Source organism: Colletes gigas, unplaced genomic scaffold, assembly GCF_013123115.1.
Source record: "Colletes gigas isolate AHSC1104 unplaced genomic scaffold, ASM1312311v1 Colletes_gigas_Sc00002, whole genome shotgun sequence".
Lineage (NCBI taxonomy): Eukaryota > Metazoa > Arthropoda > Insecta > Hymenoptera > Colletidae > Colletes > Colletes gigas.
Window position 1 is genome coordinate 2,039,942 of NW_025106631.1, and position 23,337 is coordinate 2,063,278.

The following is a 23,337-nucleotide window of genomic DNA, read 5'->3' on the forward strand; positions in this document are numbered from 1 at the left end:
TTTGACAGAAACGATCATTTGTTGCATGCGAACACGCAACGCGCGGAGAGGCGCGTGCGTGGCATAAAGGCGGACACACGCGCGCGCGACTGTTTACACGCGTGTATGCGAGCCCGCCAAGGTTGTGTGCGCGCACGTACACTCGGGTACGTGTTCCCCCGTTAATGTAAGGGGAGAAAGGACGAGCGTCGTGGAATCGAGAGAGCAACGTTGCCGACGTCCAAACGCAGAAGCGTATTTTTCATTTATTCCTACCGCCGCGAAATCGTTCGTCCGTCGCGTTTCCGCGAGATCCTGCGGCTCCGGTGCACCGCGATCGGACGTCCTTCTGGTTACGCAACCGGTTAAAAGTGTCAGGCGCTCGATCTTACGTCTGACATCATGTTTATCGCGCGAGATGCTTAAGCGCGAAAAAAACAAAACCGATCGATCGCTTGTTCGAAGGAAAGAATGATAAGACGAACGAAGATAAAAGGAGCTAAAACGGAGATGAACGTGGCTCGAAAGGAAAATGGAAGAAAGTCCCGAGTTCCCCGCGGTCGACCTTGGGACTTTCGCCCCGAAAACGCTGGTGAAAAATTTCCCCGATTTTGGCAACGCTGCTACGTGCGCGCGTCGCACGTGCACCCGATTGCTCCATAGAGCGGAGAAGTACACGACGCATGCGCATAACAAGCGTGCCCTTCAGATCCACAATGATGGAGCATCTATTAGAGGAGGCGATTGTTCTTATATAATGAATGGATCATGTAACTAGCCGCTTCACGGACTCGCCTCGAGAAACAAGAGACAGAAAGAGAAACGAGAAGAGAGCGGAGAGAGAGACACCTTCGCGCGCGTACACATACAAGGCCATAAGACGTCCACGTACACACACGCGACGCGTACACCTGGTGAGTGTGCGTTCGTATGTGTATGTGTGTGCGTGTGCGTGTGTGCGGCGCGCGCTCGTGCTCGAACACGTACCAGTTAGAGTCGGCTAGGTTGGTACGTAAGTGCAGCTGAAAAGGCTTTTTACTTTCTGGCCTTGAACGAAATGTATCCGGTGACTCGACGACCGCCGATCGGCCGAGGGAACTTCGTCGTTCCCCTACGTCGTAACGAGTCCTCTCCTCGCTATCCTGACCGTCGTCGTTATTTTTGACGCGCGCGCTCGGTGTCGCCGTGCGAACCGATTTCTGGTTTAATTGCCGCTACGGACAAGTGGATAGGATAATAACAGGTTTCGCGGCGCGGCGCAGTTATCGAGGCTGCGATCCAGAAATGCATCCGCGCGTTATTGTTCTCGTTCGATATGAAAGTGTCGCCGGAATCACGGAAACGGGATCGTCGTCCACGACCGAAATACGCTAAACGATCTATTGACGAGAATTGGACCATGTTCCATTATCATTCGAAACCTGTAACTTCGTCATATCCTGTGTGGTCGATCTTTAACCGTTCAAAGACCATGTTTTCTCTGCAAATCGAACATGGAATATTTAAGTATCGAAATTCCTCGGCTACGTCTCCTCCTGTTTGGAAACCACACGCTTTTATTAGAAAAGTTGTCATCCTTGAGCTGCAAGGGTAAACTAATATCGTGGCTCGAATCGTATGTGTCCCCAATTCTAGATCTCTTCCTACAGATGTCGGGTGTTCCCCGCGGCCATTTTGGTCCACTTCTCTATATCGTTCTCGTCGATGATTTCTTCGAAGTTTTCCTTCGTTCAGACTTCACTAACTTAGGGATGAGAAGGTAGAAGGTTCAACCTTTAAAATATCATCCAGTTCTCGTTGGTGTTTATGTCCACCGTCTTCAATTTCAGTGTGTTAAATATTTTATTGGATTGAAAAGTCGGCGAACGGGCGTATTTCTCGAACCATTCTCCACGAAATATGATAATATCTAAGGACGTTTTATAATTGACATCATAACGAGCTGTTAAGAGCCGCGGTACGGCCCATTTCAGGTAACCGATCCACGCGCTTGGCTTCTACGGTCGGCTGGCCATACCACTCTCGCACTATATTATTTGAATGAAGTTTACAAACGAAATGAACAAGACTCATAGTCATTCCTACGGTGTATCCGCACATTTATAACAGTTTTACTGGCTCTTTGCCAATTACACCCGTTCCATAACAATCTGATTTATAAATATCTACTCGGTTTTTAATTAACGTCGAACGTAAAATTACCATTAATCTTCGGAATTAGTTTGTATTTTAATTAATATTTTTAATACAGTAGAAACGCATCAGCCTATTAGCAGGTTCTCTTTCGCGTAATTTTTATAGGATAGTACTTGGGTCGGACGTTCAGATGGTGCAACTGGTTTATTCTCAAAGATGGCTGCCTGTTGGATCCTCCCGGAATCTTCCTGTATTTATGAAGCGTTAGATAAGACCGTATCGCGTCCAATTTATGGAGATCGCTATCTCCCGCAAGAATCAACGATCCCGTCTCGTACGATCGTTCCTCTCCGTTCGTATCTCGCGATATTGTTTTTCGCAATGTCTAAACGCGCCGGGGATTTTCGTAACGTGCCGGCGCGAACCGAGAGGGGCGAGGAAAATGAGAAGGTGGGACAGAGAAAGAATAACCGGAGAGAGTACGTCACAGTCGACGGAGCGACGCGCAAGCGGGAGAGCGTGAGAGACCAGCTGGAAAATAGCGATTCGAAATCGGGGAAAGGTGTGAGTCACGGGTTTCACGGGGTGTCATAACCCTGCCCTCGAGTTACGCGTTTTCGTTTCGAAAATATGAAACACCGGTGTCCGCTCGAGAATTAACGATCCACGAAGCTATTTCCAACGATTTCAAATCGATTGTCAAACGAGGCGGGGGGAACGCAATCATTCGCAAAGCGATTACAGAGATTCCGATCCAATCAACACCAAACGAACAAACCTATAAACGGACTATTTCGAACAAAATTTTGCAATGACAAAGTTGTGAATTTTATTTGCAGAGATGTATCGTACGAATGAAATTTCGATTGATCGGTGATCGGTAGTAGCGACGCGGGGAATTTCATCTCCGGTCGATGATGTTTGCGGCGGTTTGCGGTAACGCGGCATCGCGAAGCTCCACGATGTTCCGAACGAATGGTTTTCGAGGCTCTGGGGGGTAGAATGCGTGTATGTACACGCGAGAGGCCCGATGAGACCGCGAAACACGGCCTATTGAGGCTGGCGAAACGTAATTGGGCCCACAAAAAATGGAGCGGAAACGCCCGGACCCCATTACAGGCCTCGTAACGAGTTCTCTCCGCGTTGCTCAATCCTCGCTAGCTGACTCGAACGGTTTGAGCCGCCTCGCCTTAATCCGCGCCGTCACGATCTGTTCGCTTCGCGATAAATACCAAATGGTTCCATTATTTTCGAGAATCGCACAGCTCCAATTTTATTAAGCATTTCGAACGACAAATAAATCATAGAAAATCTGAGATATCGGTAATCGCGTTGGTCCTAGGACAGGGCTGATCGAACCCACCGAAAAATAGTTCATCGTGTCTTATGTGTTTATTGAGATTAATGTTTACGAATCGAAGGATGCAATGATTACGTACGCGCGTATGTAGGTGGACTTTCAAAAACTCTCGAACTTTTTGAGCTGTGATCTTGATAGAACCAAATAACGATACAGAAACAATGTAACGATTCAAACTGATACTGGAAAAGTTTCTCTAATGAGGCCTAATTCGCGCTAGCGTGTGTCGATGCGTAAAGTTTTAATAAAGCAAACTTTACTAAAAAAAATACTGTGGTTCTTGCTGCTCACATTATTTCTAAAACATTTTCTATTAAAAAAATATGCATAACATAAGTGACTCGATAAGCCACCCCAATCTTTTTTCACCCCAAAAAGGTGAAAATAGTCCTCCCACAAACCAGCAACCAGTTTGAAACGATTACACCGAGTGAAAATTAATATTTGTGAATTTTAAAATGGAATTATTATCATCGATAGTGATGTAAAATAACTGACTGGTGGGCCCAATAGGGACCCTCTTTGGTCCCTTTTCCTCCACTTCTAGTGTCTGTAGGGTTGATCGTTCGCGCCACTAAAGCGTCGATATTCGACTCGTCGCGTTTCACTTTCCCGCGAAATAGTTTTCGACGACCTCGACGTACCGCTTTTTCTTTCGTTGTTATTTAATCGTCGGAACGAAAGTAACAGTTGCACGATAACGCCGCGGCTACTTCGTTCCACATGCCCGTTGTTATCGATAAATCGTGGCGCGTTTCGACCACTAATCGTTCCTTGACAAATCGAATACTCTCCGAAACTACGTTTCAAATTTTACCGAAACTTGAAAATTTTGAAAATTATTGACTTTACAGCTCTTTGAATAATAGTGAATAATAGTCTGTGTTAAAATGGATACTAAAACGTATAATTGTTGGAATAATACAGTACGAAAATTTCATTCCATAAATTATGACCGTTCGCTGGCAATCGAATGAGCCGAGTTTTATTCTGGTATCTCTTGAAACGCTCTCCAACGTGCAAACCAGACTTTCTTTTGCATTCTTCGCATGTATAACATTTTTCTCTTCTTTCTTCTTGGACTTTACGATTGGAGCATTCTGTGCAATCTTCACGTTTTTCTTGGGAACGTGGAATAATTTTATTCGATCTTCCATTTAAACGTTCTTGTCGATCGTACCCTAGGTTGATCTTCATTTGAACTGACAGTGTAATTAGAAATGCAAATCTTAATCATACCATGTTACAAATACCGATGATACAATTATTACATATTTATCGGAATTTACAACGTCTTTCCTCCCGTAACAAGTTGAAACATAAAAATGATAACTGCAATTATTATCGAGCCCAAAATGGATTAACCAGTGGCGTCAAGAAGGTTCCTTTCAACGTCGGGTAATAACGTTTCATCGACAGACGTTTTCTCCGTTTAAGGCCACGGTTTTTCGTGCGAGTTGCTCGATCTTTTTCGCTGCTCGACCCCGGTGTGTACGCCCCTCCCGATCTCTCTCTCTCTCTCTCTCTCTCTCTCTCGGCCCCCGGTGTCTCGCGCTTTAATTTCCAGCCTCGACATTTGCGTAACCCAGTTTCGCCATTGTTCGATTCAATGGTAGATCGTAACGTCCGCCATCCGGATAGAAGATTATAATGCTCGCGTGTTCATGGTACTGCGCATCGTTGCACAGAGGCTGCCACAGTGTGGAGCGTCGCGTGTACGTGCACGGATCGTGACAAACCGAAAGTAACCGCACACAATTTCTCGATAGGAGCGCTCGCGCGCGCGACCGTATTAGTATGCCGCGGCGATAAGCGAAGCGTCGTCCACGGAGAGTTCGCGCAACAAAATTTACGAATTCCACCTACTTTCTCCTCTTATCTTATCTTATCCCGACCTCGCGAACTCGTTGCACCAGTTTCCCATTGTGTATCGTCACTCGTTTTTTCCTGCCACAAATGCCAGCCTCGTCGTTTACGGTGACGACACGAAAGTCTACAGACCTATTGGTATTATCTCTCCGCTCCAAGGAAATGTTTGCCGACTCGAAGCCACTCGCGATTGCGTAAAACGTTCGGTTCTCTTCTGCGATCGAATAAATGTTACGGCCCTCGTCGAATGCAAAATGTTCCAACGTCATTACGAAAGTACCATCTTAGGATCGAGGATTCAAATAATACTTTGAAAAGTAACTTGTTCGAAAGTCGAAGTTCCGAGGATTCGAATTTCCCGCCCACGGTACCGACGCTCCGCAGTTATCAACGGTCGATAAGATAGAAATTCGTTGCTGTTTAACGACACGACGCACAGAGTTTGACTCGACACGCGCGGTGCAGCACCTGCAAAGCAGAGACAAGCTCCGAGCAGTCGGGGCCTGATTCGCCCCCCTCTCCCTGCCCTTCTGGCGAGCAAACGGGCCAGTCTCTACACTTATCGACGCGGAGCCTTGCTCCCACTAGACACGAGACCCTGCCCGGCAGGTCTTCAAGGCCCAAATAGAAGAAGAAAGACGAACGTAAGCGTAAGCGCGGACGTAATGCAGTCGGCCGGCCAGCGATTGACCCTGAACTTCACGAGCCATGCTTGTTAACAGCAGCAACACGAACGCAGACGTATCAGCAATGATTTCCTTATTCAGCGATTTTCTTAGTAAGCGGTCGACGAGATATTACGTATACGGCCGAGTAATGCCCCGCGCTTGTCGTACCATAATTCTTGCCCAAGAATCGTGCACCTTTTTTCTCGCGTTCTTCTCTTTTCGATCGTTGGCCAAGCGATACGTGCCTAATATGTATCCGTGAAATTTTATTTTCTATCCGCATTGGGATTTTTGAACCAACAAATTCTGAAACATTCGCATAAATAAACTATTTTAAAAATATTCCTCTGCTTTTCTTAACCTGACACGATTGGAATAGCAAGAAACGCTGTCGTTCACTCGTAAGCGACGCGTCGCGAAAGTTTTAAGCTCTGTGCACAGCGCTGGTTTAAACGACGTTGTTCGCGGCTGTGACGAAACGTGGAACGAGATCATAACCTAGAGCGTGCTATTTCATTGCGCATTTCTGTCTGTCGATCCGTTCGACTAAAATATGGGAGCGTTGCCGCGTATCCATGACATCGATCGTAACGAAGAAAGTAACGTACGTGAGCCTCGATTGCTTAGAAGGATGGAATTCGCGTCCTCTTCGTGACTCTTACCCAAGGTCTTGCCTTTCCAATTCGATCGGATCACTCGTCGAAGGTCAGGCTGATGAGTATTCGTTTGACGAGTTCTTCTATCATGCCGATACCACGCGAGGACGACTTTGTGAAAATGATTCGCGACCATTATTCACCTAATTAGTTCGCGGTAGAGCTCGGACTATTTGAATATTTTATAGGTATCTGTATACCACGAACAAACTCTGAATACTATTTTCTGTATTGAAAGTATATTTTAAAACATTAGGATTTCTTTAGCCAAAAAGATTCCAGCCTCTATTAAAAATGTTACAAAATGTATTCGAAGAATGCCAAGAGGGATTCGAGTTACGATTCTTGTAAAATTTTTATATAAAATTTGAAATCTGTGTGTTTGTAATTTTCCTGTAACTTCTACAATTTTTTACCCGGTCCGGACATTTATAAAATTACAATTAAAGAATTGGTCAACGAAAGAGAGGAAGGATCGCGATCGAGAGGATCTGGCGCTGTCTCCGTAGTAAAACGAACGAAAGTTTCGCTCGCGTTCGCGAGTCCCGAGCGTGAAACTCCATTGTGCCTGGGACACGTTTGACATTGCGGAACGCGTCGATGCTTATGGCATTGGTTTCATAATGTTAATTATACTTCAGCTATCCGAGACTACAACGCGAAACGAAACTTTCTCTCTCGGCGGCACCCTTCGTGAAACGACGAAATGCACGATCGAGACGCCAAATTTATTTTTGAAAAAACCACCGATAGCGAGCATGGATAAAACGTTCTTTCCATCGTTGCGTCACCGTCCAAGAACGACACGCGTTGAAGATTCATTATAAATAAATCATATTGTACCACCGTGTATAATTTGTTACGACGCTCCGAGTAAATGCGCGACTTGTTCACCGTCGACTGAGTTACCACGTTATTTTCTAATCGCGAATTAAATTGCACTGCAGTTACGTGAGTCACGGTAACATTTCGTTGCGAGCCTGATCTTCGACGCCGCTTCTTTAACAGGAAGTTTCTCGATAGAGTTGCACCGAGAACTGCAGGATTTCCCCTCTCGACAAGATCATTAATCAGTGAGATCGCGTAGTGCTTCGTTACGTTATTGCATCTCAGGCTTCTATTATGTTTATCGATACACTGTTACTCGCGAACAATTATCTCGGCGGATAAGTAAACTTGATTTCTCTTCCCAGAACGATAAAATTACGATCCAGCGGCTGAATTCCAACTATTACCCATCCCCGTTTCGACAATACGCCACGGTTTAATAAAATGAACCTTTGCTAACGTCCAGAGGTTCCAGAGGTAAAAACTATTTTTGGAACTGAATATCTACTAGAAATATTAAATGGTAACTTATAAAATCAATCACCTTGCAAGGGGGGAAATGTATTAATGATCTGCTTGAAAATATCTATGCGAGCCACTGTTCGAAGAACGAGCATAAGTTCGACGCTTAATTACATAAATGAGCTCCCATCAAGCACGATTCAATTCCTTAGCAGAAAGCTAAGCGAATGTCAGAGAAACGTGAGAAACATAATCTTGCGACACGTCACCGCCTTCCGTCGTTTCTAAGAGAGGCGGGGCACGGAAGGATGAAATTAGTGTAACGAAGCCGTGTCTCTGGTATGACGCGAACCGACAAGACCGCATTATTGGGTTAAGGACGTCACACATGTTTCGTTTATTTCGTAGTTGCGAAAGAATTTCCACGGAAACTGTATCTAGCTGCATATTCCTGCGCGCTCGTCGCGACGATAAGAAATGTTACTGCCCAGTTACGTGTACCCGCGAACAATAAATTATTGCAATCTTCCTGCGAGAGATACACCTTCGTAATATTTTGCAACATCTGTTTCGTAATTTTTCTCTGCACGATCGAATGGTCCCTCGCTAACATTATCAAAGTAACGAATAAAAATTCAATCTTGAATTCCTTGGCGCTGTTTGGCATCGACAACATCTTCTCTTTGTAGTTAATTTTGTCGTAATTCCAAGTTGCAACTTTCTTAGACACTTTCTAAATGTCTTGGATGATATTCAGCGTGTAACAAATGTCTTTTCTTTGCAGATGATGTATACTGACGGTCTCCTAACACTCCATTATGGGAAGCATCCAGCGACCTTGGCCGCAGAAGTCGGAGCCTGGTACACCGGGGACCGTCACGTGGACGTGACGTTGGCTTGCGACGATGGTTCCGTCGTCAAGGCCCATCGCGTAGTTTTGGCGGCAGCTAGTCCCCTTTTGGCTGGTCTCCTTCGTAACCCCGCGTTGGACCACGTGGTCCACTTGTCCGGGGTCCGAAAAACCCAGCTAACTCACCTGCTGGAATTTCTCTACAACGGAGAAGCTCTAATTCCAGTGAGCAAACTGTCTCGTCGAATCGAGTCCGACACCTTTCTTCCGATAAAAATATTCCTTGAGTGTCTTTTATCATTGTTGTTCGTTTCAGTCGACGGAACTTACACCGCTGAGGGAACTGTTCGAGCTTCTTCAAATAAAGTCGGAGCTGTTCGAGCCGAATCAACTTCAGACCTCTAGCAATTCCGACCCCGAAAGAATACCCACCCCTCAGCCTTCCGAGGGCCAAGAAAGCTCGAGCTATGAGTCGCAATACGACGGCAGGTTGGTAGAGAGACGGTCTACGGGCGCTAAAGTGTTCGTGAAATGTCAAAATGATCAGCGAAAGAGATACCGTAATTTCTCAGATAGAGAACTATTAAGATTAATTTCAACTTTTCTCTGATCTTTGCTCCGCCGGAGGAACGGTTACGCTTGTGCAAGCTATCGATTCGAGTAATGTCATTCCTTTATCTCGTTTCGACATTCGTGTGATCGAGTAATTTGAAAATTATAGCCAATTTAGCGCGCGTTTGGACGTTTCAGGCAGTCCAACAATCCCGCGGACTGTTGCTCGGTTCTCATAAAAACCGAAGGCTGCGAAGAGGAACCGGAAGTAGACGTGGAGGGCATCGAGGGGGAGGCGCTCCTCACGGAGAACAGGGAAAGCAGTATAGAACCGCCCCGAAGGAGGGATAGCTCCGATCCTGTGAACCTGAGTCTAAATTCTGGCACCTCCACTACCAGCGAAAGTTCCCACGATATCGTGCCTAGGTACGAATTAGTCAGGAGATATGCAAATCTTTTAGATAAATTGCTGCCAGGGGATGGGATCAAGTTCGATACAGGGGCACACAATGGGGCAATCTCGATTATTCGCCTGATAAATAATGTATTTTCAAGGAAACTCTTTGGCAATTAAAAATGCAATTGTAAAACGCGCTTCAAGAATCCACTTATGCAATAGAGAGTATTAAAATACACGTTGGAGTAGATACTCTTCCATTTTACTATGTATCTTTACAATTATATGAAAGTGGTTGCAATACTTTAATGGTCTTCTGTGTTTTATAAAACTACTTTTTTGTCATACATGGTGGACATTCACCAGCACCAAAGAAGATGAGGTTTAATATGGAAGGACTTTATTTTTGTCATACAATTGTACTCGTCCTCAAAGATATGTTCAGCAATTTATTTGCACAGCTTGATGAAGCAAAGAAAAACCATTTCAGCCATTTTTGTATGGTGTTAAAGATATATAGTAAAATAGAGAAACACCTGTCTGTGTATTTAAGGGATGTGTTCACCCTGAAAATTCGACTCTGCTTTGGAAGTGGTACTTCCATTTGTCGATATTCTAGCCTACTTGATCCCATCATTGGCTACCATTGGCCACCATTGGATACGTTATTTGGCAAGATGACGAATGTAATTTTGTTCACCCAGGTCAGAAAAACAAATGCTGGAAAGGCGAGAATCTCTGGAGGAGGCAGAGGAGAGAAGAAGGCAATTGGCGGCTCGACTCGCGCTAGGCTTAGAACCGGGAAAACGGAAACCAGATGAAATACCTATACCACCTGCGGAGGCATACGTTGTCACGCCCCATCGGAAACGAAGGCCAGGCTTTCACAACGCACCTGCGCAGAATCCGGCTTTTGTACCATTTAATCCTGGATTCGAGACGCCAAGGCGATTGCAAGCGCCACATCCCCTCAGCGTCTCGGCACCTCCGTACCTGGTACGATATGAATATCATTTTCTTGGTACGATATAGTGGTAATAATAGCGATAACATTCTCGTTACGTAACAAACACAGGAAAAGGTTAATGTTAGGATAAAAATACGCGCACGTAAGGCCGCAACGGTCGAGGCGAGAAACAGCCACTCTGCTGTCATTTACCCTATCCTCCGATAGAGTAGCGTACAAAAGTTTCAGATATTTACTTTCTTAATCGATTATTTGTCAATTAGAATCATTTTTGGTGAATACACATACCCCCCAAATGCTATACACCTTCGAGAACAAACATTCTCCATCGAAATTATAATCTGTGGTCAGAAATGTTTCTGTAATTTCATTTCCCGTCTCACTTTCTCTAAACTGTCGGTAATGTTGCGAGTGACACGAAAATGGTAATGGGACTCTAGAGCCCCAGAAAAATAGGCGGATAATCGGAATTTTGCTGTACTATAGTGGCACAAGGATCGTACATGATTCTATGATGTTAAATTTGAATAAAATTTGCGGTTTGCAGCAGGACAGGTCGGTGACGCCACCAGGAGCGTCTCACAGGCCACCGAGCGCGGACCCGGCGTCGGCGACGGGATTGGAGCCACCGTGGAGCTCTTGGGCCCTGCCCCCAGCGAGGGCCCCACCGCCCCCACCGACGGACGACCCGCCGAAATCCACCCCCGTTCGCGAGTACCGGTGCAGTTATTGTGGCAAACAGTTCGGGATGTCTTGGAACTTGAAGACTCATCTGCGAGTGCACACCGGCGAGAAACCGTTCGCGTGTAGACTTTGTGTCGCCATGTTCAAGCAAAAGGCCCACCTGCTGAAGCACCTCTGCTCGGTTCACAGAGGCGTCATAGCCGCCCCCGACAATACGTTCACCTGTTGCTTCTGCTCGTTGAGTTTCGATAGTCTGCAAGAGCTCATCAGGCATCTGTCGGGACCGCACAACAATTTGCTGCTCAGCAAAAATCTCCACGACTAGCGACAAGGTTAAGGCCCAACCGGTGCTCGAACCGAAACTCCGCGAATCCTCTACGGGGGGGTGGATCGGAAAGTACGAGTGCCTTCTCTAAATTTTATTTTCTTTTTTGTTTTTTTTTTTTTTAATGCGACGCGAACCACTCACAGTATTTGTGCGCTCGATCCAGCATTTCTTTGTACCGCTTTTTAATAGAAAATTAATGGGTCTGGACGATGATCTCGAGACGCCCAGGGCCACTCGCGAACAGCTGTCTCCAATTATTTTCATTAATTCCCACGGCATGCATCCCGAGAACTGTTTTAGCGTCTCGGAAGATGTCGTACCCTCGACGATTTTGAAAATCTTTGGAGGAAGCGCGCGTCGATCGTTGTTTCTTCGCGACGAGAAAGAGAAAACGCGATTTTCGAATTGTACGGATTTAACGTGAAACCAAAACGGCGTTTTTCTTTCGGAAGAAACAGCAGACACGCACACGGGGGCACCGGAAGAGCCTTTAACGGAAAGCGTTCTGTCGTTCTCGCTACTCTTCGGGTACGCGACAATCAACTACCAGTTTATTATAATAAGCGATGACCAGTAATTCTGACCAAATAACATATTTCCGCCAATCGACGTAAGTCGGAAGTGTGTCGGGTATGTTGACGGTCTTCTCATCAGGAATCGTTAAGGAAGCCGAAAACGAGAATGCAAAAAAAAAAAAAACGTGTGGAAGGCGGCGAGAGTCAATTATTGTCGCGAATGATAATTGCGTAAACGCACCATTTTTCTCGTTGCGTCTTGCTCTCACCGAAACGAAAAGAAGGAAAAGCTCTTTTTTTTTAGCGCTTTCGTTCGCGTCACGTGACACTCTCGGCAAGACGTCTCGTTTACCTCAGCGCGCGCAGAATAAATCTCACATGTAAATAACGTTAACGTTAGTAGTAGGGAAAAAAACAAAAGCGGACGGATAACAATTTATTTATTTTACACTTTGCAAAGGGACCAACCGATTTTCCACCGATTTCTGTCTTAGGTAGATCTTAGGTGTCCTGCCCGCCAATCGCCTCGAACAAATTCGCTCGTCGAGAGCTGAACGGTGTCGAAAACAAATTCACGCATGGGAAGAATTTTCGTATTCGAAGGCCAAGGAAACGGGAACTAAAAGACATTGGCGTTCTCCTCTATCCTGCGAAGAGGAACATTATCGACGTGACGGAAACGATCGATGGAATAAACGTTAATAATGTTCTTCCTGCGTACGGATCCCTCGTCTTCCACTTAATCGTCCTCAGTTTTTCCTTCACCATGCCCATATTCCTCCTCTCGTGTGTTTTCTCTTTATCATTTCTTTCCATCGTAGACATCTTTGGTATCTCAGCGACACGAGTGCCTTGTCAAATGGGTCCAAATTGGTCGATTGGGCAGTGATTTCATGTGTTCATAGGCTTAAGATACGTACACGTGTAAGATGACGATACGAGCTCGCTTAGGAATTGAAGGAAACGTTAATTAATTCACGTAGAAAGGTTTTAAATATCACTCGAATTAATCCAAGTTTTGTTAGGATCTTTAAGTAGTAGCTTTTGTTTCTCTAATTCCTTTTTTCCGTTGGCGCAGGACGTCATAATCATTATTATTTTTTTTTTCTTTTTTTTTTTTTTTTATAGGTAGGTATTATTACCTAAGGTGCCTTGAAGAAGGGCCTCGACCTCTCTTTACCTCCTTGTCCGCGCGAAAATCTCGAGCACGAAACGAGCGGCCGTTTGCAAACGATATTGTATCGAGTCGACGTACGTTCGTACCATGGGGTTCCCAAACTCAGTAGTTTGCGTATTAAGAATACAGGCGTCGCTAGTGTATCGCGTTCCTCCTAGAGCTTTTCTCTCGGGAACCTTACTGTACCTCCACTAATCTCCGTAAATATGAAATTACCAAATCAGCGTACCGAAACGTACGTTCGAAAGAAACGCGTGTCGATGCACGATAGGACCTCGATGATTGCAAGCGAACTGGAAATTTCGTACAAGTATCAAGATTCGTGCAATTACCGAGGCAATAACGAGGTGTTCGCGTGCAAGTATCGAGGTTCGATCGCAACGGAATATCGATGGAACGCCCTCTTTTTGTTCTCGCGACGAAATCCCTCGAGGCGACGATGGCTTCGCGGAACGTTCGACAACGCGGAAAGGAGCGTAAGAAGGGGTTAGAGGGGTGGTGTGCGCTCTCGTTAAGCCAGACAAAAACGGCCAGCACAAAACAGTGAACGCAATGTGATACTAAATGATAATAAAGATAAAGTAATTATTGTTTAGCGTGCGACGCCTCGGCGCATGGCACAAGCGCAATCCGCGGCTACGACAGTGAAAAGGAACGAGTCTCTCGACCGTGGTTTGCAATACGCCCGACAGACGATCCCTTTTCATCTGCGAGTCGCCTAAATAATTGTTAGTAACCAACGTTTCGTCGTTTCTCTTTTCAACCCCTTTTTCTCCTAGAAACCCTCCTCCAAAAACCCCCTCGTCCCCTCTTCTCGAGACGTAAGTGCACTAGGGTTACGTATACAGATTATTTTACCGTTCATTAGTTACGTTACCGTGTATGCATACGCGCGCATACGCACACACAGACACACCTACATACACCGACACACACGTACACCGACACGAACACCCACACTGTATACGCACACGCTCGCGTCCAGATGTCCAAAATGGACACCTCGTCTTTCTCGGGCGTAGCGAATTACTTGTAAAAATAAATGATTTTAGATCGATTCGATGGTTCATTCTCGTCACTCCCAACCGATCGGAGATAAATGTATTGCGGAGGGAAGGATAGATAGGTCTCTGTCGTTTTGCAAACAAATCGTGACCGCCAATATTTCGTTTCAAATGGATTTTTAATTACACGACTGGCGGCTCGAGCTGACAAAAATATAAACAACGATGGAGGAGGAGGCGTTTCGCGAGTATCGCTAACGAGGATCAATGCAAGATTTTGCTTGGTTACAGAACCTTACGAAGGCTGAATAAAACGACCGGAACCTACCAGGTCTAATTTTTCTTCCTCCCTGCAATACATCGACACGAGCACACAGTATTGTTCGGATACGAGTGAAATATTTATGGCGACAAATATGGGAAACCTCGACGAGGGTTGTCGATTTTTGGCCAGTTCGATAGCTTTCGATTTCAAGGTTCGCGAGGTTCGCAAAATTATTTGTTTTTCGTTGTCCCTCCCTTAGTTATTTCCTCGAATTATCGTCGTTTACGTTTGTTCTGCCCCTTTGGACATCTGGTCAGAGTTTCGTAGATTTTAAGCAACTTCCGAGCGGAAACTGTTTTCCGCGTGCTTTCTTAGTGTTCATAGGTTTACAAGAAATAAATTAATTCAGACGACGAACGTGTAAGAGGAGATAAACGAGCGATGGCAATCTGGCTCGCATCAACATCCCTTCCCGTTTCCTGACAAAATCAATTCATTCGTAATTATTAACTCGGTACGTGAAAATAGTGCACGTTTACGGTTTGATGCTATTACTATTATGGAATTTAGTCTTTTAAACGTCACCAAAACAAAGAGTAAGAAAATTCTTAAAGCGCAAAGGTGTACGAATTGATAAATTGTACGAATATAGAGTCAAAATTTGGAAGAGTAGTTTTTGGACATGGTCAAATACCGCACGAAGCGACCAAAGCACAAAATAACAGGAAATTTCTATCGAAGGATTATGTAAATTGGGCGTAGCGGTTCCTCGTTTACGGTTCGAAAGAAATGTCGGAGAAGTATTCGAGCCGAAACTAACGGTTCGATGGCTTTAACGATTTCGTACAAAAAAAGAACTCGTCGAGGGGCCCGTTACCGATACTGCTTGAGGTGTATGCTAAGCACTTTGGCAATAGTATCGATTGCATAATTGCAACGTGGTAAGTAATGGTTCTTGTTTTGCATCGCGGAGAACTCTGATACCTATTCCGTTTTTGAACATAAATACGGACGGTAAGGTCGAGGTTGTGGAAACCGACTTCATGAATGGCCGCAAGAAGAGGAACGACGCCATCAAAGGTGTAAGTTTCGTAATCCGTGCATTCCCAGATGATCAAAAGCATTAAATTATCAAGATTATGGTCAAAAGCATAAAATATTATGGCTATATTTGTTTTTCCTTTGTTAACACTAGAACTACCAACAGTTATGGTGTATTTATTTGTACTAACGAAATTAAAATGTTTATTCATTCTCGTATAGAAAACTACGGTTTTTCAAAAATCTAGTCGAGTAAATTTTTTAGAATTTTTATTACAAATTACGAATGGGTCCTTTTGTGGAATTATACCAAGTGAGAGTCGAAATAAAAAGTGGCAGTGGAAGTTAGCTGTTAGTAACTCTTGGCGCGTATGAACGAACATGTGTAAAGTACAGATACGTGATTAGTGTACAATTATCATTAACCCTCGGCCAGCCAGGCTGGATCAAAGTGACCCAGCGTTGGCACGCTGCTCTGGGAGACTAGCGTTTGCCAAGATTGCAATTGAAAATCGAGTATTTTCACTTGCAATTAATTCTTCGATTACAACATACCCCTATTGCAGCTAGATTTTAAACGTTGCTCCAAATAGCGTTCACGTAGAATGATCCGATTCGAATAAAACTTGATCCCCGGATGATAAAATGTGCTCGTAAAGAAAATTTAGAAATTTAACTCGATTGCGAGAGATTCTTAACTGTCTGAAAGTGGAAATGAAAGAAAATAGATCCACGTATGCCGGCTTTTGGGATCACGGTCGAGGCAGGGAAATTTTCAAACGAGGGACCGCGCAACCTGTGACCTCGTGCAGTTCCAGAGTCGTGACGAGCCCGTTACAATTGCCATATATATCCAGGAAATCTTGGCGTTCCATCAAATTGGCTGACACCGATCCGCCAACCGAGGGGATTCGTCTTCGCCGACCGAAAGTACCGTTTCTCGAGAGAATTGCATAATGGAGCTTGCGTTCGCCTGTTTCACGACGACGAGCGGTCGCGGCTACCACCTTTCTTGAACTTCGTTTGCCAAGAAGTCTCGGCGGTAACATTGACCAATGACCATCGCCTGTTGACCAGATTCTCGGCCCACGGAGAGTACCGTAAGAATACTCACGTGTAGGTAAAACAGAGGGGAGTAGTGGCCGGTCAACGCTCCTTCGGTCCCCGGTTAATGTATATAAGACAAGAGGTTCGAACGATGCCAACGACAGATCCACAGAGGACATGATCGGAAAAATTGTTTTGGTACTTTCGACTTTGGCGTTGGCCAGGGCCCAGATACCCAGTCTGGGCTTCTGTCCCGACTACGTGCCCATGGCGAACTTCGACATGCACAAGGTAAATAGAACACTGACTTTGCCCAACGAAAGTCTAAATTCTCGCGTTTTAAAAATTGTCTAGTTTCTATCGATCGTCTGTCGAAGTAATTTCTTCCATTTTGTACTAGGTTTAAACAAAAATTTATACAAATATAAAGTACTATTATTTCTTACCATATACTAAATAATAGTTCTTTATATTTGTATAAATTTTGCAAGCATTCTACTCACACCTAGAAGTACCTAAAAGCATTGAGACACTTGTATAAGTATATGGTAAAAAACAATAGTACTTTATGTTTTTGGAAATATTCTTTTTCTGTTGAGAAATCAATATGATACAGAATTAATTTTATTAACCAGAATCTTAGAATATTCTAGACTAAAAGAATTAAATAAATTATTGATGAAATTTTTCAGACCAGAATAATTGTTAGATGGTTATCGTCAATGCTGGAAGGTACATTTATGTTTGAAAACACTCTCTAATTATTGTTCTCGTTTGTGTTGCAGTTTTTGGGCGTCTGGTACGAAACTGAGAGGTACTTCCAGCTCACAGAGGTGGTGTCGCGATGCGTTATGGCAAATTACACAGTGGGTACTGGCGGTAAATTCCACGTCAGCAATCAAGTTACGAATAGATTGTGAGTACCGTTAAAAAATTCAGTGTAAATACCAAACGAGGATTCGTACGTAAAAAGTCAATTATTATTATTATACATTACTGATCTCCAATCGTATACAACTCTAAGATCGAAAAGCTTGTCATTTACACTGTACAAAATTTTTCTTCCACGTAATATTTCTGTGTTTTGAATAATAGTCTACAGATCGTAACCCATGATTAATTTAACATTTAGCACTGGCATCAAGAGGGTAGTGGACGGTGAAATCAAGAAAGCTCCTTCGAAAGCCGAGGAAGGTAAACTGGTCGTGAAGTACACGATACCATTGACGCCAGAGACCAAATATTCCGTGCTGGAAACCGATTATGACACCTATGCAGTTCTGTGGAGTTGTTCTGGTATTGGACCTTTCCACACGCAGAACGCTTGGGTCATGACGAGAGAAAGGCTGGCTCCAGGAACGGTCGTGCAAAAGGTTATTTTTTTTTTACCACAACTTGTTATCTAAACTATCACTTTTCTACGAAGTAACATTCAAAGTTTATTCGTAGTACAGAAGTATCTATAAAACGTTCAAACTTCCCTGATCCTAAATTTATACGAACTCAAAGCGTGACTCAAAGTTGCATCCCCATAGAATCAAGACAAAATTATTCCCCTCTTTATTTCCACCTAAAATAAAATTCAAACCGTAAAACAATGTTTCTCTCGACCAGGCGTACGCTGTTTTGGACAAATACAAGATCTCCAGGACGTTCTTCGTGAAAACCGATCAAGACGACTGTGCTCACTTCGATGTGTTGCCATTGAGACCGGCGGAAACGAAACCTCAAGAGGCGAGTGTCTCGGAGGAAACTGAGGAAAGTACTACCGGAAACGTGAGAACAGCTATAGTACCGGACGCTCCACAGGTGATCAGCGAAATAAAGAACGTGAAAGAGGACAAGGAGATAACGAAGAACGTCCTGCCGGTCGAGAAAACGAAGAAACCGTCGATCAACACCGTTCCCGAACGAATCATAGAGGTGGCCGACGCCATGAAAGAGGACATGCCCGAGGAAAGCGCAACGATCGCCGAGGAGATGAAACCAAACGAGTCTAAAGAAAAAGAGAATGCCGACGAAGATGTAAAACCAATTGTACAAACGGAAAATGCCGCATGAAAACAGCGTTTAAAAATTTATTTTTCCTCGATAGACGCGTAGATGGTGGTTAGTTTGACGACTTCGGGCTCGTAGCGGTTTTCTCGAGAAAACCAGTCTCGCCAGAATGTTATTGTTCATTAGTCATTGTTCCTTCCGGGTATTATCACTTTCATTTGTTTATGGGTGGAACGGGTAATTGCTTATCTTTAATCATGTACAAATGCGAAAAGAAAAGAAAAGTTGAATAAATTGTTACGTAAAATGTTACTGAGAAATCTTATTTTATTTATTGTACCCTTCTCCTTTAAAATTACTCCTTTAATGTCGTAAGAATAATATACTTTATGATCAAAACGAACTAACGTTTATATTCGACAATTATCAATGAGCTTTAAAATTTAATCTCTAATATTTATATATGCAAGATGCGACAATGAAGTTACAAAATTAGTGATAGTCTAAATCTTGTCAAAAATCAACAGTATACTTGCGTGACCTAATTTTGATAGATCGTAATAGTTTCAAGATGGAATAGAAAATAAGTATCAAGTTCTAATTTCAAACTACATGCAACAGCCACAGAAACTTTCGAAATGGTTGGAAAGCGCGTACGAAGACGAATGCATTGTCAATTACAGCTATTTTTTTCAGTGGTAATTTCGAACCGATTCAAAGAAGACTACGGTACAGTGAAAAGAGAAATCGGAGTCTGCTGCATTCTTATAACTGATTTAGGCCAAAATAGGTGTTACACTAACTAAACACCCACTTTATTTACCGAAGATCAGAAACCATCTTGAAAGGAAAATTTTTACGTATTCTAAACAGCGTACAGAAGAAACAATTTGGAAGGAGTTCTCAAACTTTATACAAAAAATATACGAATATCAAAGAATAAAATATAACAGTTATCTGACGTGTTTTTTATCACCACAATTTTTTCCAATGCACTATTATAAATTGTACTCCGTATAATATACTATCCATACAAATTTTCGTTAATATATTGCATCTTTGTGTAAAGTTATACCCCTCCAAAAAAAAGAAAGATAGCAAATACATGTTCGGTCCACTGTGGATGTTGAAGAATCGATCAACGGAGATTTGATATTTTTCTAAATGGTATCGATGCTTGTATGTATAAAGTTATACCTCGCCTCCGAAAAAACAAAGAATGTAACATTTGTGGATGCTGAAGAATCGATATTTCTCAAACTGGTAAATTATCGATGTTTCTTTGTATAAAGTTATACCCCGCAAAAAAACAAAGAATGTAATATTTTTGATCCACCGTGGATGTTAAAGAATCAGTATTTCTCTGAGTGTTAGATCAACGATGCTTCAATCTATAAAGTTATACCCAAAAAGAAACAAAGAATGTAATATTTTTGATCTATCGTGGATGTTAAAGAATCAGTATTTCTCTGAATGTTAGATCAACGATGCTTCTATGTATAAAGTTATCCCCAAAAAGAAACAAAGAGTGTAAATACATATTTGATCCACGGTGGATGTTAAAGAATCGGTCGCCGGAGAATTGGTCAATGGTAGATTTGGATCGCGGACCTGGGTTTTTTGAACTTGGGACGTACCGTTAGTGACCCACTAACTGACAGAAATTTTTCGAACGCATCCAGTCAGCCTTCAAGAGTTCGTCCGCGTAAGTGGACGGCGTAAGGAACGGGAAGAGGCCAGTCACCGGCGAACAGTTCATCGCGCGAGAAGTGTAACAGTCAACCCCGACGACCAGTTCCTCGAATCGACGACTATTCGTGTGTACAACAATTATCAATTCGGTACGTGTTGCGTATGGGTATCGAAACGATTCGTGATCTTCGTGGTTTCCACTTCGTAACGACGATTACAAAGTTTGCGGTCTCGAGACACGCGCGTTCGTTTCCAGTGAAACGTCGATGCTTCTATTCAAATTTTACACAGGGGGGAAAAAACATTGTCCAGAAAACGAGACGAACGCGCAGTGTACTCCAATTTTTCTTTTTTTCGATCGTTTTGGATGTTCTTGTTTCCATAGGAGAAAGTATGAGAGAAATAAGTAGCTTGATTCGAAGGAGCAACGTACTCGCGAGGATGAAATTTTTCTAGGTTACCGGTCTCTTAGAAATTTCAAGGTCGCTTAAGGTTTATTCTCTAATGGAAACTTGTAACGTAGTGTGCACGATTTGATAAAAAATTTTAGATTTAAGGTGTATTTGAATTTTCACTTCTCGCGTTATTTGTATTTCACAGGATATTTGACTTGGAGAGTTTAGAATAGTTTTATTAAAATATTATAATTTAACTGGCCTTGTAGAAAATTTATTTCTCTCGATTCAAACTAAGCTATTTTAGAATACTCTCCATCTTAGTATGGTTACCTGAATGCTTTCAATGTTTTGTAATTCTTTTTCTATGTATACGTGTTACTGTTAAAAAAAACAAGATAGTATGTTCTTTTGCAATGATATAAAAGTTCATTTTAACCGCGAAAACTCGTCAGACAACTCTTAATTGCATACTGAAAAAGTGCTAATAAAAATGAATCCAGTATGGACTAACGCAACGCGGATATTATTCAGTTTTATATTAATAATCTACGATATAGGTAGGAAAATTGTCGTCGCGACAGAGTTATCTTCGTTGGTAACAAATATTCTTTCCAGCGTGTTATCATTCTGAATTTGTTGCGCCCAGATATAGAAATAACGGTAACTATGCAAGCGATACCTGTATCATAACTGCATCGCTAAAAGAGCTTCGACCACTCAAAGTTAACTGTTCTTTTGAAATGTGATTCGTTCGAACCGAGACCGTAATTTTTCTGCCGCGATACATTTGCAAACATCATGCATAAAAGATCACGCTGCAAATTTACGTATTATGACCAATAACGTAAAATAATTTGTAGCCACTGATATAGTTTACTAACAAATAATTCAAAATATAGAATTTCTGGATGAATAAAAAATTATTAATTCGTATTTTGATCGCTCAGAGTAACGATTGAACGTATGTTGTTGCAGAAAGATAATTTCATTTGGAACAAATCAAATTTGTTGTTATTTTATTTGCAGAAAAGAAAGGATAATGTTGCGGGTGTGTCTAATTCTAATAATCGCGAGCGTGGCAGCGGCGCAGGTGCCATTTTTGGGTGCGTGTCCAAACTTAGAAACAATGCCGGATTTCGATCTAAACAGGGTACGTATAACAAAACCAAAAATGGACAATATTTTTATGTGAGTACAAATACTCGACCTTATGAACTTATTACTCATCTTCGAGATAGCGAGAAATGTTAGAAACTGGAATGGATTTTTCCAGCCTTTCCCTGTGTTATTGACTTACTTATGAGTTAATGCAACCGTCAATTAGAAAGTTGTCCTCGATGTGACAGTGATATACATTCGACGTAATGAGAAGCACATAAATTGTTCGGGTTACGCGAAAGTTCATTCCAGTTTTATCGAATCACATGTCAAATAATTTTCTATTATTCCACTATCAAAGATATTCTTTGAATAATTATCGTTTTCATTTCTGAGCTGATATCGAATAATCGTTTCGAAAAAAGCACCCAAATTTTGCTCTACAATTTAAGTAATCATAGTTGCCTTAACGTGTTTTCCAGTATATAGGGAAATGGTATGAAGTGGAGAGGTATTTCGCTCTTTTCGAATTTGGTGGGAAATGCGTGACTGCCAATTACAGCCAAGGTGAAAACGGATCGGTAAAAATTTTGAACAAGCAAATATCTGCCCTGTAAGTATGATTCCAAAATTCCAACGTTCCAAAATTTCGAAATGAAATTCAAACTACTAGAAAAAATATAACTGAAATTCTTGGTATGTATTTAGGACGGGAGTATCTTCGAGCATCGAAGGTATCGGAAGAGTGATTGGCAGGAACGAGGATCCTAAATTGATCGTGACATTTCCATCCCTACCACTGCCTATAGACGCGCCATATTGGATCCTCGACACTGATTACAAATCCTACGCTGTGGTGTGGAGTTGTTCAAACTTTGGTGTATTCAGGTAACCATACTGCATCGTTTGGTCACTCGACAAATGAGATCACACTCTAAGTCATAATTACGTTATAAATATTGTGTGAATGTTTTAGCGTGCGAAACGCTTGGATCCTCACGAGAGAACCGAAACCGCCAGTTTCAGTTTTGGAGAAAGCGTATCAAGTGATCGATAAAAATAACATAAGCAGAGCGTACTTCATTCGCACGGACCAGAAGAATTGTCCGGAAGGAAATTAATCAAAATGTTAAAAATTATCGCGGAGCTTGTTGTAAAATATGTTAACGGCATTTCCTAGGCTAATATTTTATTTTAAATCGTAAATCATAATGAATACCCAATTCATTTCGTGATCGTATATAGTTAACGTTCTCTTGCTATTAATAATAAGTCGTATTTATTTTGTGCGTTTAATATCGCACGAGCAACACGTAATTCGCTTTATCGTGCATTGGTAAAGTCGTCTGATCTATAAGGATTTTTA

General features: G+C 42.7%; 3 protein-coding genes across 3 annotated transcripts in view; all 3 read left to right on the top strand.

The window, feature by feature from the left end:
* LOC122401255 (transcription factor Ken 2-like) overlaps positions 1-15,103 on the top strand; it is a 35,606-nt gene extending 20,503 nt beyond the window's left edge. Inside the window, exons 2-6 of the mRNA XM_043403283.1 lie at positions 8,743-9,033; positions 9,125-9,297; positions 9,559-9,786; positions 10,462-10,753; positions 11,272-15,103. Of these exons, the coding sequence (XP_043259218.1) occupies positions 8,743-9,033; positions 9,125-9,297; positions 9,559-9,786; positions 10,462-10,753; positions 11,272-11,733 (1,446 nt within the window). The 3' untranslated portion in view covers positions 11,734-15,103. The remainder of the gene's footprint in view (positions 1-8,742; positions 9,034-9,124; positions 9,298-9,558; positions 9,787-10,461; positions 10,754-11,271) is intronic.
* A 1,802-nt stretch (positions 15,104-16,905) lies between these two features.
* LOC122400382 (apolipoprotein D-like) lies at positions 16,906-18,846 on the top strand. Its single transcript, XM_043401829.1, has 4 exons — positions 16,906-17,076; positions 17,571-17,701; positions 17,918-18,158; positions 18,400-18,846. Exons 1-4 carry the CDS (start codon positions 16,963-16,965, stop codon positions 18,844-18,846), a joined length of 933 nt encoding a protein of 310 aa, XP_043257764.1. The 5' UTR covers positions 16,906-16,962.
* A 1,691-nt stretch (positions 18,847-20,537) lies between these two features.
* LOC122401433 (apolipoprotein D-like) lies at positions 20,538-23,092 on the top strand. The gene is made up of 5 exons (XM_043403559.1): positions 20,538-20,624; positions 21,900-22,023; positions 22,454-22,584; positions 22,680-22,859; positions 22,948-23,092. The coding sequence occupies exons 2-5, from the start codon at positions 21,913-21,915 to the stop codon at positions 23,090-23,092; spliced, it is 567 nt and encodes a 188-aa protein (XP_043259494.1). The 5' UTR covers positions 20,538-20,624; positions 21,900-21,912.
* The last annotated feature ends 245 nt before the right edge of the window (positions 23,093-23,337 follow it).

Excerpts from the sequence above, each read along its gene's own strand:
- LOC122400382 (XM_043401829.1), top strand. The coding sequence starts at position 16,963 with ATGATCGGAAAAATTGTTTTGGTACTTTCGACTTTGGCGTTGGCCAGG. Across the intron at positions 17,702-17,917 it reads AATCAAGTTACGAATAGATT|CACTGGCATCAAGAGGGTAG; the intron begins GTGAGTACCGTT and ends TTTAACATTTAG. Across the intron at positions 18,159-18,399 it reads CAGGAACGGTCGTGCAAAAG|GCGTACGCTGTTTTGGACAA; the intron begins GTTATTTTTTTT and ends TCTCTCGACCAG.
- LOC122401433 (XM_043403559.1), top strand. The coding sequence starts at position 21,913 with ATGTTGCGGGTGTGTCTAATTCTAATAATCGCGAGCGTGGCAGCGGCG. Across the intron at positions 22,024-22,453 it reads CGGATTTCGATCTAAACAGG|TATATAGGGAAATGGTATGA; the intron begins GTACGTATAACA and ends CGTGTTTTCCAG. Across the intron at positions 22,860-22,947 it reads TCAAACTTTGGTGTATTCAG|CGTGCGAAACGCTTGGATCC; the intron begins GTAACCATACTG and ends TGAATGTTTTAG.